Source organism: Seriola aureovittata, chromosome 7, assembly GCF_021018895.1.
Source record: "Seriola aureovittata isolate HTS-2021-v1 ecotype China chromosome 7, ASM2101889v1, whole genome shotgun sequence".
Taxonomy (NCBI): domain Eukaryota; kingdom Metazoa; phylum Chordata; class Actinopteri; order Carangiformes; family Carangidae; genus Seriola; species Seriola aureovittata.
This window is the reverse complement of record NC_079370.1, coordinates 24,428,932-24,443,638: the sequence shown is the minus strand read 5'-3', so window position 1 is coordinate 24,443,638 and position 14,707 is coordinate 24,428,932. Positions and strand designations below refer to the sequence as shown.

The 14,707-nt window shown below is 41.0% G+C and overlaps 1 protein-coding gene across 1 annotated transcript in view; it reads left to right on the top strand.

Annotated features, from left to right (window-relative positions):
* Positions 1–14,707, top strand: part of LOC130172039 (NIPA-like protein 2) — a 28,173-nt gene that overhangs the window by 10,310 nt on the left and 3,156 nt on the right. The window contains exons 2-8 of the mRNA XM_056380444.1: positions 776–844; positions 1,868–2,036; positions 9,837–9,896; positions 11,204–11,325; positions 13,351–13,447; positions 13,736–13,871; positions 14,150–14,238. Of these exons, the coding sequence (XP_056236419.1) occupies positions 776–844; positions 1,868–2,036; positions 9,837–9,896; positions 11,204–11,325; positions 13,351–13,447; positions 13,736–13,871; positions 14,150–14,238 (742 nt within the window). The remainder of the gene's footprint in view (positions 1–775; positions 845–1,867; positions 2,037–9,836; positions 9,897–11,203; positions 11,326–13,350; positions 13,448–13,735; positions 13,872–14,149; positions 14,239–14,707) is intronic.

Below are 14,707 nucleotides of genomic sequence, written 5' to 3'. Positions count from 1 at the left end.
CTATAATATGCTAGGTTATGTTCTGTAAAACTTTTCCAGGTTGCACCATCACCAAATAAACCCAATACTGTGGTTCATGACCAGATTCCCATCAGCCTCTCTTGCACTTGTTGAAATGTTAGCATGCTAGCACACTTAACCAAGATGGTGAACATTATAAAGATTTTCCTGCCGACCATCAATATCCTAGTGTTGTCACTGTGAGCATGTGGGCATGCTGACGTTAGCGTTTAGCTGTGCCTTTGTACAACCTTACACAGCTGCAAGCATGACCGTAGGCTGACTTCAGTCTTTCCCACATTACCAGCTCCTACAACAATGCAGGCTACACTACCAAAACCTTGCATATGTGTATGTTTGTGTGTCCAAAGGTGTGAACCAACCTGCATCCAGAACTTGAGGTGTCGTATATCGTGGGAGAGTCGTAGTGACGGAGTGTTTGTGCTTTTGTGTATGTGTGTTAAACGTCAGTGTTTGTGCAATTTACTGTGAGTGTGTGAGAACTGAGAGTTTGATACTCCTTTATATGAGTTATAAATCTTTAAAGCTTCTGTTCCACACACACACACAAACAAACACACACACACACACACACACAATATAGTCTGTTTGAACAGAGCACCAATGGAACAATGCTCTCTGTGGTTGTCATGGCAGTGACAGATGTGACAGCTGGAGGGAGGACTTGCAGGGAGTATTATGGGGTGTTTATAATTGTTGTGTGACAAGTAGAGCGTCACCTAATCTTCCGTCTGTTTACTGTTTGTTTCTTCAGACCTACGTCCTGGGAATCATCATCGCTATATGTGGGAATGTCCTCATCAGCATCTCACTCAACATACAGGTAAGAGGCGCTGGTATCTAGGTGTGCAGCAGGCGCTCAGCACACAGCGGGCACTTAACGCCTATAAAGACTCAGTTTTACACTCTCGGAGTTTTGCTAGACTGCTTTTCTCCTGACAGTTTGCTCTCTCTTTAGCAAACTCTGGATGTGTTCATCAGGACTTTAGTGAATGTACACTGAGGCACTGACTGTGTGATCTGCTGACACACTCTCAGCAGGATTTACGCAGCAGATGGCAGAAATGTGCTCTGCTTTTCTTTCTAATAAAGCCTATTTGAATTCAAACGAACAAAAGTGAATGTTTAAACATCATGAATATATTTCAATTTAACACAATACACTTGTCCAATTATATATTCAAACAACACATTTTTAGCACTTTGTGTCTGGACCTGTTTATCATACTAATTATGGTCTATCAGTGTATATACACCCCAGATGCCGTACGAGCGCTATTTCAAGTGGAGTGTTTGAGCTACATGCTGTTAAATAATCAATCCAAGTCATTAAGAGAATGTGTGTAATTCATTAACCACCAGCATACACATACTCTCTTGCATTTACCAGCCTGAGAGGCTTTAGAGAGTATGGTCTAAAAACATACCCACCTAACATGAGCATCAGTGATTCACCAGAATTATGTGTGGAGCTAAATTACACTGTCAGAAAACGCAGCAGCAGGTGCAGTAACTGGGGCTTCAGTGGCAGCAACATGCAGACAGACTGAGAGGGCGAGACAGCCTCAAGCAAATGTGAAAACGTGTTGGAAAATACTGATGTTTTACGAGGCTGTGTGAGCTCACAGACATGGAACTGGTAACAATTAGGAAGTATATTTTGCGTTTGCCTTGTACAGCTTCCCACCTGATTGATTTGCTTAAGTGGAGCCACGCCTCTTCTGAGATTAAATGCTAATCAGCAGAGTGTTATCGTGTGTTTAAAATTGTGCAACAGCCATTGTATTGCTTTATCATCTTTTAAATTGCTTATTTTTCCATCTCTGTGTATTTGTCTCCCTGACAGAAATATGCCCACGTCCGTCAGTCTCAGCGTGGCTCCAAGCCCTACTACACCTCCCTGACGTGGTGGTGCGGTGTGGTTCTCATGGGCATTGGGGAACTGGGGAACTTTGCTGCCTATGGCTTTGCCCCAGCATCGCTCATAGCCCCACTGGGCTGTGTGTCTGTCATAGGTAAGGGCTACCCCTCTTTTCTCTCATACATTATCCCTGCATGAAGGCAGGATGAAAGGTTGTTTCCTTAGGGAATGACAGACAGTGTTGCCATGTGAAATGTGCACTTTTTCTCCTGAATCCTGTCATAAACAGGCCTCTTCATGCCAGGTGTGTAGTTTAAGTGCTGAAACACTGACTGGTTTTACTTTGGAGTGTGAGATCTGAAAGAAAAAGAAACTCTCACTCAAATGTGTTATGGGTGCAACTGCAGAATGGGAGCTGTACAGTACAGATACTATACATTTCTAAAGAGCAGGATATGACAGTAACAGGTTTTTATAGATGTGGTTACTCCTCAGAGTAGCAGGGGGCGTTGTTGCGGTCTGAAGCTTTCAGTTTCACTTAAAACTGTCATCAGGATTTCAATCATATTCCTTTCATATTTGAGGCAGCAGTCTGCCTTGGTATTAATGGGAGATTTTCTGAATACAGTTTTGTAATGATCCTTTCTGTAATCTTTATTGGAAATGTATTCCGTATCAATGCCATAAAAATACATACTGATATCTATATCTACAGTTTACTGGAAAAATAAATCCTGAAAAGATCTCTCAAAATCAGGAAGGCTCTGACCCAACAGGTTTGATAGTTAGATGGTCACAAAATGGAATCTATTGATTTGTGTACATGGACACAAATTTTCAATTTTTTCATGACACTCGATTTTCACACGTATAGTACTGGACCCAGGTCTCACATCCAGAGTCGCATCCGCATCCTGTGTTCAGGTTTAGGCAACAAAAGCACTCTGATTAAAGTTGGGAAAAGACGGTGGTTTTGGTTAAATTGAAACAAACACGTTGTGTGTGAAGTCACCATGAACATTTTCTGTATTAAACCAGACCAGGATCTTTCTCTGGCCTTAACCAAGTGCTGTGAGGGGTTAAACAGAACCATAAAGAAGTTTAATGATGCTGTAGTCACAACAAGTCGACATTTTACTGACACAAAAAGAAAAAAAAAAGGAACATGTGTGTCCGTGTATACAATTCAATACATTGCATTTTGCGACTAAGAACTGCCATGTGACTGGATTGGTTTATAACAATATGGGATTGCAAAAAGATATCCTACTAATGAGTTCATGTCCAGATTAAGTGAACATAAGTGAATTAAGTGAAACTGATATAATGAAGCATGCTGTTGAGTTAGACTTCTGGAATAAAGTTATTATTAATGGTAGTTGATTTGCCAAAATCAACAGTTGGATACATTCTAATAAAAAAGCAGGTTTGGCCAGAAAATCATTTGCCTGGTGAAGAAAAACCTCTTTATGACTGTACAGCAAGTTAAGATGTTTTCCAGGACATAGGCAGACATGTTTCTTTGTCAATGTTAAAGAGAAGACTTCAACACAAGTTGCAAACTCCTGGTAAGCAACAACACTGAGGCCTGGTTGCAGGTTGCAAAAATTCACAAAAAGAAACTGGTGGAGTTGTGCAACAAAGTTTAATGGAAACAAAAATCAACCTCTATCAAAATGATGGAAAGACGAAAGTGTGGAGAAAAAAAAAAAACAAAGTTAATGACCCAAACTACCGCACCTCATCTGTCAAACATGGCGGTGGTTCTGTTGTGGCTCAGGTGGAACTGGCACACTGGCATTTATTAATCATTTACAGAAGCAGCAGGAGGAATGCAGAGTTATACAGGAGAAGTGCGTGTGTGTGTCCAGATTCAGCCAAATGCATCAAAACTCGTTAGACATCGAACATCTTATCATTCAGCAGAACAACGATCTGATACATAAATCAACCAGCAATCAACCAAAGAGTTTTTCAGGGTGAAGAGCTGCAACATCCTTGACTGGCTAGACAGCATCACAAATTAAAGTTGAGAATTGACACTTTAATGTTGAATCCATTATTTTATTTCAAATTGAATGCAACCTTTTTGGCTTGTGACCCCTAAACCAAACAAATTGTCTACCTCTGTTGATCTGGAGTCTTCCAGTTGAATATGTTCACCAGATTGAACAAAGACATATTTAGAGGCGCAAATATGTAAAACCATTAAGTAATTTAAAAGCAAATTTTAAAGGAACACCTAAAGAAATAATGTTAAGTAATGTTATAAATGTTAATCATTTTATGGCCCTTAGCCATAGGCCAAAGGTGCTGACCCCCAGATTAGGAACCACTGAACAATTTACAATGTACAACTATATATATATATATATATATATGATCGAAATAGATATTGGGACATCCTACTTCTTAAAGGCGAATTTGCCATCAGCAAATAGAAGCCCTCCTTGAACAGGACCTGAAAGTGTTTACATGACGTTGGGAGCATTAGGTGTTGACGTGATGTGTTCATGTTCTATCGCTGTCACAACAGCAGCCTCAGTGATGCAGCTGAGTAATCCCCTGGCACACCTGCTATTAGCTGTGTCTCCCTGACACCTCTGCCTGCTCCTGAATTAAATGAAACTGAAAGCTTGACACTGCAACAACGCCTCTGTCTGTTTTTGGTGTAACTCTGCTCTCAGATGTTGTTTAAAGATAATGGACACAACACGGGGTTAAAAGCACAGGGACGTGGGAATGGACTACATTAATGAAGTTCTGTATTTGGTAATACTGTTTCCATCCCGTGCATCACAGCTACACATCTACCTGCTGACAGGTCTTCACCTTATTCAGTGGAGTCTCTCACGCTCGCAGAAACGTGATTTAAAAAAGATTTCCCACTGCTGCTTTGAGAATACGGTAAACAAATCTGATACCAGGCGAAGACCTTATGATCGCAGCGGGTCAGTGCCAGTGCAGGAAGTGTTTACATCTATTCTTCCAATTCCTAGTTTCGTGGACCCAGAGGATGATCTCCATCTCTGTTCTTCAAATTTTATAGTTGATTCATGAGGTCCACTTCCTCCTGACATTGTGAATACAACAGTCAGTCGGAATTAAAGCTGCCGTGAACTAAGCTGGATTCATTAGCCAATCAAAACAAAGCCTGCCTGGTTGCTACAGCTGGCAGCTGCTCAGTGCAAACACTCTAAACACAGGTTAAATATTGAACAGGTTTACTTCTAACCTCCCGCCACCCGTCACTCACTGCGCTGGAGGTGGTGGTGAGTCATGGATATTAATGAGAGCTATTACCCCAACGCTTTAAATGATTTTCCTATAGTGATGTCTCTTAAGTGGATGAATGGTTCGAATAAAGCAGTGAACCAAACTGCAAATCATGTTAAGAAGGCTGCACCTCTGTTGTTGTACTTGTTTCAGTGAGCAGTTTACTTTATAAAACGCTTCCATCACAATAACAGGATTCAGCACTGTGTTCTATTGAAAGCAGTAACCTCTCAACGCTGTGTCAGTGTGTCTGAGGCTGACATTATAATGACTCTCTTTAAAGCCACAGGTATTAACAATTACTCCACTCATTTCCATTTTACTATCATTATTATCCTTATAAAAACCACTGACAGCTAGAGGCTTGTGTTGAATTGGAGTGTGCAAGAATAATATGCAGCTCAAATGTGCTGAAGGAGAGTCTTGAAGAATTAATGAAGCCAGAGATGAAGAGGTGATAGGACGGGAGAGGAAGGTAAAGGAGAGGAAGATGTCTGCGGCCGTGACACGGTCTGTCATTCTCCAAGCTAATAAGTGGAGCTGAGGGGGAAAATGTTCAGGTTGCTGTCTGTCATCGTGACTCCACCTCTCACCTAGGGTTGCAAAATTCTGGGAATTTTCAAAAATGGAAACTTTCCATGGGAATTTATGGGAAATTATGGGAATACACGGGAATAAACTGGGAATTTTCCAAATTGAAGGTTGGCTCTTCATAGGGAATTTAAATATAGTTGAGGAAAGTATATTTTAGCATAATCTTGACTAAAACAAACAGATGACATTCAAATACACTTGAATATCCATGCCATTCCTCAATCACATGCACAGAGCACTCTGCTTACTGCATGGCTAACGAGACCACACCCCCTACTGGCACTGTGCATGCCTCCATCACATGTACAGAAGATTTCTAGAAGACTGGACCAAACTTTTGAGCCTGAAGCACAGACACTATTGAAGGCACACATTTGAGCCTGTGGAATAAACATATATAATATATGTATATATATATAATATATTATATAGTTTCCAATATGGAATATTTCCAAAATTCCCAAGCATAATTTCCCATGGTAAATTTACCGGAAACTTTCCAGAAATTTACCGGAAATTTTCCGCCCCTTTGCAACCCTACTCTCACCTCATGCTGAGTCACATTGTACGCAAATGTGAAAACACAACGCACACACACAAAGAATGCATAACGTAGTAGTGGTGTGCAAAAACAGCCATGTCGAACACACACACACACACACACACACCCCTCCTGCGGCGTTGTTGTGCCTGTTTTCCAAGAGCTGTGTGAAGGCTCTTCGGGTGGGGGTGGGGGCGGTGGTGGGTGGGTAGACAGCAGGAGGCCTTGGGTGAGTAAATATGATGTGGGTTGAAGTGGTAGGGTGGTGTGAAGAGAGGAGGAAAAAGGAGGTTGGATGCTGAAAGGACAAGAGGTTGAGGTGAGAGGAGAGGAGAGGAGAGAGGATCTGAATGAAATGAGACAACGGGCAGAGACATATACAGAGTGGAAAGCAGGAGCAGAGAAGGGAAGCGACAGGATCGGGGAGAGCTGACGATGATGCTGCCGTCTCCCTGTCCCTGCATGTCACGCTGGCACCCCAACGCTCCGTGGAGAGCAATTACTACTGTCCCCGTCCACAGAGCACATCGGCCTCTATTAGGGATGACAGCATCATCCCAGATGCTGTTGTATAGAGCAGAGAATCACCTCTCCCATTAGATACCATGTCATCACATGCAAAAGAGGATGGAGGCTGGCATGGTGAAAAAAAACAGACAAACTAGATTCACACACTGCATCAGCGTCACTCGCAGATGTCAGACCTGTGTGAAGCCAGTTCCAATACATCTTAGGTTTTAATTCAAGTAGGGAAATTGGAAAATCCTTAAAACAAGACGCCATATCGTGGTGGTTATGGTTGAATTTCACAAAGCAGACTAGAACTATAAATTTTAAACATCTTATACATCTCAAAGCTCCTGTACAGCATGTCACTACAGCTTGTCAGTTGTGACATTGTGAACATACAATATGTGCAACACGATAACGGTTCTTACTTTTGAGTTTCTCTGGGAGATGACAACCAGACCCTCTGCTTTGATCTGCTCATGTCTGAAAGAATGTTTGACACGGTGTGTTTCCCCACAGAGAAGTGCCCATTACTACACAACTGACAAAGAGCACGTAGCGGGGCAGCGCTGATGTTCTGCACACACACACACACACACACACACACACACCTCCATAAACACGCAGGGGCAGTGACAGAGATGCGTACCCCAGAGGTTCCTGTTGCCACATTTCTCATTTTATCAAGCCGTGTGAATATGACTTTGTATGGAGTTGCTATGGTTACTTGTTAGATCCAGCCGGTCCCAGAGGCGAAGGCGAGTCCTAAGTGTGTATACGAACATGCTCGAAGTATGAAATATTTAAGGACTCCTGTTTCATCAGAATACCAACGAGAGTCTTTATAAACTTCCAGTTTGACAGTAACATCCCTGCAGCATCATGCACATCCATGTGTCCTCTGTCCTCTGAAAGACTCTCCAGCAGCATCATGTTGTATATAGTCACAGTCACTGAGCATAATGGTTTATAGTAAAGCTTGGCTTTATTAGCTTGGCTTTATTAGCCGTAGAGTCAGTGTTTAACATCCTGAGAGGCTGTCTGTCATGCCACCTCACCGCTGTGACTCTGTGTGTCTCTGACATATCGAGCTGTTTATGCTCTGCGGCTAATCTCCTTATGATGATGCCTGAGTCTCCACACAAACTCAAACTGCCTGTCTGTTTCTTTTTAGTAATTTCTAGCGATTTCTCTGTTCAGTTAGACCTGCCTGTGTCTGACTGCCATCGCCTGCACACCTGTCTGTCTCTCAGTCTGTCTGGCAGTCGAGTCCAGTATCTCCCAGCAAGCACAGCTGCTACATCTGGCTCTGCTGAGATACTGGTGGGACTGTGTGACAACATAGCTCCAAAGATGATGCAAAATTTGCTTCTCTGTGGTTTTGTTAAGTATTAAGGACGTCCAACATGGCAGCCTCAGTGTAAACTGGCCTCCTTTCTGTGACAGGCTGAAGCCACTTGCATGTGTGTTTGCCGCCCCGTCAGTCTGTCTGCTGCCTGTTTGTCTTCTCGTTTGTTGTTCTGTCTCAGGCAGTTAGTCCACCTGTGTGGCCATCCATCTGTGTATCGGCCTGTTTATCAGCATGTCTGCATGTCTGCGTGTCTTCGTCGCATATCTGCCTGTGTCGCCATCCGTCTCTGTGACAGCCAAATGCTGCATGTTTATTCGTCTCCCTCGGTTCGGCGCATATCCCAGGGAAACATTAAGAAGACTAATCTGAGGCTTAGCTCATGTGAAGCTGATTGCTTTTCAGCGTCACAGTTTTTGACAATGATATTGATGAATTGGTTCATGAAAAATGTGGCATGGAATAGCGTTTTGCTGTAATTTGATGCAGACGTTATGAAGTCCTAATGAGCTCCATTTATCTTAGCACGCTGACAGATTATATTATACTGATCAATATAAACATCTCAAGCTTTGTGTGTGTGTCAAGTTTATTTATGTGGACATACATTTATGTGACTATATATGACTGTGTGCACATGTGAGTGACAGAGAGTGTGTGTGTGTGTGTGTGTGTGTGTGTGTGTGTGTGTGTGTGTGTGTGTGTGTGTGTGTGTGTGTGTGTGTATGTGCTCTGATGACTCCTCATCCAATCAAAGTGAACATATATAGAGCCAGCACCGTGTCTTTGTGTTTGCAACATTATAGATGTCATTTTTATTTTCATCAAGTCAAGACTCAGACCTTGCTTCTGATTAAACCAGAATATCAGGTTACAAAACATGGCTGAACACTAATTATGTTTTTTATCATCAGGAGATGAGCATTTATTCTGTTGTTATTGTGATGAACAGAGAGCAAGTTGCTTTTACTCTGCAATTCAAATTATATTGCATCAGGACTGTTTTAAATGAACCTTCTTACAGTGGATTCAGAAAGTACTCAGACCACCTGAATTTTTTTTCACATTTTGGTATGTTGAAAACGGAATTTTATAATTTTTTGCAAATATATTAAAAAGGAAAAACTGAAATATTACATAGACATAAGTATTCAGAGCCTTTGCTATGACATTGAAATTAGGTCAGGTGCCTCCTATTTCTGTTGATCATCTTTGAGATGTTTCTACACCCTCGTCCACCTGCGCTAAATACGGCTGATTGGACATGATTTGAAAAGACACCTGTCTATATAAGGTCTTCCATTTAAGAATTATGGAGGTGCTTTTGGGGAATTGTTTTTGAATCCTTCCACAGATCCTCACATCAGTCCCTCCCTCCTCATGGCTTGGTTCTGACATGTATTGTCAGCTGTGAGACGTTATATAGACAAGTGTCTGAATACTTATGTCAATGTGATATTTCAGTTTTTCCTTTTTAATAAATTTGAAAGAAAAAATCAAAAATTCTGTTTAGGCTTTGTCATTATGGGGTGTTGGGTTTAGATTGATGATGTAAATTGAAGGGGTCTGAATACTTTCTGAAATGTACACTGTATAACGGTGTTAGAGATCAGATTTTATGAAGATGGACTGCAGCATGTCTTGATTGTCAGTGAATTTAACAGGAATATATTTTCCCTTTGCAGCCAGTGCTGTCATCTCTGTGATCTTCCTCAAGGAGACGTTGCGGGCCTCTGACATTGTGGGTAAGTAAACACTCAGGATCACAGCACCCGAGGACCGAAGGTGTCCTCTCACTTTGCTGCTTTGACTTGAGAAGTTACGTCCTCAGTTTAGAGATATCAAAATGATTCTGTACGAAAAAAAAACCGACTCCAATCTCAGTTTGTCTGAGATCAGAGTGAAACATTTTATTCATTGGATAAAAAGTCTTAACTTCTGTGTATCTGGCAGTGGAAGAAAAGGCACAATCTATTCAACAGACCTATCTCATTATATTGTTTTATGAAAAGCTATTGTTTGTCAAAACAATTTGTAGAGTCTCCTGCTAAATGGCACGATTGTGATGGTCGCTACAATGATGATAATTACAACTGCTAGACTGGAAATTCATATCAGCATCACACACATCGCTGCATATTGTTGGTTTCCGGGATAAATCATCAGCATGTTCTGCCAGTTTTGTTATTGTCTTGTAATTGCTGGGTGACATTATCAACCACATATTGGAAACATTTAACTGTATGAATGTTTTATTTATAAAGGGGGGAATTGCTGCGAGCAGGCAGTTCACTGGTTGTAAAGGTTTATTCAAACCAGCAACAGAATTTAGAATCAAAATGACAAAGAAAAGATGAAAACTACACACCACAGCTTGTTGGCGACTTTCAATGAATAAGGTAAAATGCGAGTCCAAGAGTATCTCACATTTTTCTGCAGTGCAAAGAAACTACAAGCTGTTCATTCTTAAATCAGAGTTTCTAAAGACTGACTTTGAAGTAGTAAATGCACTGTGATATGTCGGCAGGTTGTACGTTGTTCGTGCCTGTAGAAAGGACATCTACATGATGTCCAGTGAATATGTTTCTCTAACACATGGTGTAATATCACTAATAATGAAATCAATGTAGGGGGAATGTCACGTAAGGACATGACAGTCATAACTGGCAGAAATGTAGTAATAAAGTAGTTTTTTTACCTTTTTCAATTAACGCTTATATTTCTAAAAAACATTTAATTTTAAATTTTATTTTATTTCTTTCTCATTTAATTAATAATATAGACAGATATTTCTTGAAATTAAAAAAAAGACTAGAAAGCCACTTTAAACGATCACCTTCTTTATGATTATTTATCTATATATTTACTGTCCAGAGCTGTAAAACAGGAAAAAATAGGCAAGTTAAAATCATGTGCAACTTATAAGGTAGAAACAGGATGGTCATGTTTACCAGCACCAATAGTTACAATGTAAGATGAGCCAGAGGGAAACTAATACAAAAACCATTTCACTACAGTCTCACCACTCCTGATCTCCTGCTTTCTTCTATAGGTGGAACCCTGGCAATAACAGGAACATATCTCCTGGTGACCTTTGCCCCCCACACTTCCACACACATCACAGCCCATCTGGTCCAGTACTATATCGTCAGCTGGCACTTCCTGCTTTACCTTGTATGTAATTCTATAACGCTCTCAGTCTGACTCCAGTAATACTGTGTATAGTATGTGTAAGCATGTTTTCTTGGAACTACTGTTTCTGAGTCCAAATACGTAACTGAATTAGGCTTTTAGCAGCTCACCACTGAAATGCTGTCAAATGCGTCACTGCAGCTCGTGTGCTGCAGTTAGGAAGCCCCGCCTTTAGCTTCCCTGTAGAGAGGAGCAAGAGAAGGACCATTCTTAATTATATATCTTCAGCAAAAGAGTTGAGGTACAGTTGAATCAGAGAATGATGTAATCAATCCTTGCACCCATGACAGATCTCCTGATGTCTTGGTGTTCTACCTCATATGGTTGAGCTCAGTCCTCTGTCCGTTAAAACTAAGATTGTCTGAGTTTTTTTTTACTTTTTTTTTCGCAAAAAAAAAAAAACTGCCCCCACCTCATGGTCTGCAAGTGCATTAACACTCACCATGTGCTCTCCTACTCCAATTTTGCCTCAGGCAGGGATGGCATAAACATAGCCGTTACCATAGCGACCGATCTGGAACAAAGTACAGAGCTGAAACAAAGTGCTTTCCTCAAATCCTACACATCACAAAAATGTAAATGTTAGCTCCAAATGTGAAGACTAGTCTTTGCTGAAAACACACCGTAGACGTGTCTGAAGGAGGATTTCAGCAGCAGAAGGTTGCATCTATCCTGCTGCTTCTCCATCACTGCCAGGACTCCCATGATAGCAGCAGACTGAGACAGGGAACCTGAACCAGGTTAAACTTCTCTGGTAGAAATACACTGCTTTGTGTATTTCAAGAGTGAGTACTAAAGAGAAGTGTAACACTTGGATCTGTTAGTCAGGAAAATACTATCTGTAGTCTGTTGCATGTCTGACATATTTACATTTTTGTCCTGTATTTACTTTTATAAACATTATATGTACAAAATAACCCTGAAAAAATCATCTACTAAAATAATGTTTACCACACACTAAACACTAGAATATAGTCACACCAAATCTCTTCCATTTACTGTTTTTGGAACAGCTGATTAGCTGCACATAATCCATCAAACCAGGCAGAGATGAACCTAAAAGGACAACAGCTAGCAGCTCATCAGGTGTGCTAGCCAGTGGTGTCATCATTATTCAGGGCACAACATTTCCCTCAACCATATTTCACATTCCACCCCTGAATCTAGTCCTATTTACCGAACTGGTGCAAACACACTCAGAAACAAAAAAGAAGCATCTATTACATGAAAAACAAAAGAAAAATATTCAACCAGACATTAGGAAAATACAGATGGGTGGATAGACAAACACATGTTTTCAAATTGAGATAGTCCTGCTGCCTGCGGCTACAGTGATTGATGGTGTGAAAAAGGGTACGCTGTTTACCACCTCTGGCAATGCATTGTGAATACTCATCAGCCTGCAGAGAACAACCTCCATCAAGAATGGGATTAACTGTAGGTGGTGATTAATCAGAGGAAAGTGAAATATCCATCACTGTCTTCTCATTATTTCCAGAGGTCATACTATTATCAGACGATTTCATCTGGAAGGACTCAGGCTATTATTCATTCACATTGTGCACAGTGTTAAATGGTATACCATCATGAATGGCTCAGGTCTTCCTAAAAAGACTGTTTAGCATATTATCGAAACACATTGACGATTTTTCAGACATTTAGAGGTGAGCTTGCCCTTTTTTCCTCAATCCTACTTTTGTTCTGTATCTGTTGGAGCTCTGTAGTGTTACATCAGAGGTCCTTGAACCGCTGAATGGCATTGGGCTCACATGGGCAGCCCTGGGCCCTTCTCATTAAAGACCGGCAATTCATTTCATTTTTCCGCCGTGGTCATTTGTTTGAATTAAAAGACGCTGCTCTCTGCCTGCATACAACGCTTTGTTATATAGATAAAATGCTCAGGAAAAGTTCAACTGGAGAGCAATTCAGATTTTCATTTTCTGAGGAAATGGCGTCTACATTAATGATATGTGTAACCCCTCTCCCTCTCTCACGCTCTCTCAACAGTTTATAGAGGTCATCGTCTTTTGCATCCTGCTCTATCTGTACAAGAGGAGGAACCTGAAGCACATTGTCATTGTGATGTTGCTGGTGGCTCTGCTCGGTATGAACAAGTGGAAGCTGCCTGTTTGAGGGCAGAGGCTATGGATTCAACCATTTTAGGTAGTCAGAGGTGGCTTTGTTGCCTGGCTACGAAAAATGGACCAATGCTCTGTCATCATTTCTGTGAAGAGCAGAGTAGAGAACGATGGAAGAAAAATAATTCACTACAACTCACTGAGAGATAATTAACCATCTCCACAAATCAGCACCGACCAGTCAGGAAGTTCTTCATTGCTACAAGTTGTACGACTGAGCGCTGAAGTGATCTGTTGCCTCTGTGTTTCTGCAGCCTCTCTGACCGTCATCTCAGTCAAAGCCGTGTCAGGGATGATCACAGAGTCGATAAAAGGCCAGCTGCAGCTCATCTACCCCATCTTCTACGTAATGCTTGTCGTCATGGTCGCCTCCTGTGCCTTCCAGATCAAGTTAGTCAAGGTTTTCTCTCTCTGTTTATGTGCACCTTCTTTTCTCTCTTTCATTCGCTTTCTTTTAATTCCTGAAATCTCTGTTCGCCACAGTCTAGATTCAATTTTCACTTTCCAGTACCTGAACAAACTAAAGAAAATAATATATTAGACATGGTGACATTGTACCTGCAGCACACCTCCAGTATTATGATGGATGAATAGGCTGTTTCATAGTGTCTCTGTAACCAAGGTCATTGTATTCACTGGATCTTAAATCTTTTTCTCCTCTCTCTCAGATTTCTCAATCAGGCAATGAAAATGTTCGATGCCACAGAGGTGGTTCCCATCAACTTTGTGTTTTTCACCGCGAGTGCCATTGTTGCAGGTTTGTCAATAACACATCTGTCACTTCCTGTGGCTTAAACTTTACTTATTGCATTTTCACATTTAAAGGATGAGACAAATGATACTTATACTGATACTTTTTTTTACTACTAATTTGAATACTATTTTTCTTATTGTCAACAAATCCCACAAAAAGACCAAAACCAACAATGAAATTGATTCAGGTGTCTCCTGCACAGCTTGATATACAGCATCTTACTGAGCCACAGAGACACACCATGTCGCTGGGTGACTTCTTCCTTTGAACGCTGTCGTATGTAGTTCATTTTGAGTTGAACTTTCATCATTGTCTTGCTCAAATATTAGCAAACCAAATATGTATAAATCTGCCACTGGAAATGGCCTCCAACAAATGTATATTGTAATTCATTCATGAGAAGTGTTTGCCAATTACAGTGCTAAGTGGTTTTAGGAAATCACTGAGCCTTTCACATGAGTCAGTCATGCTA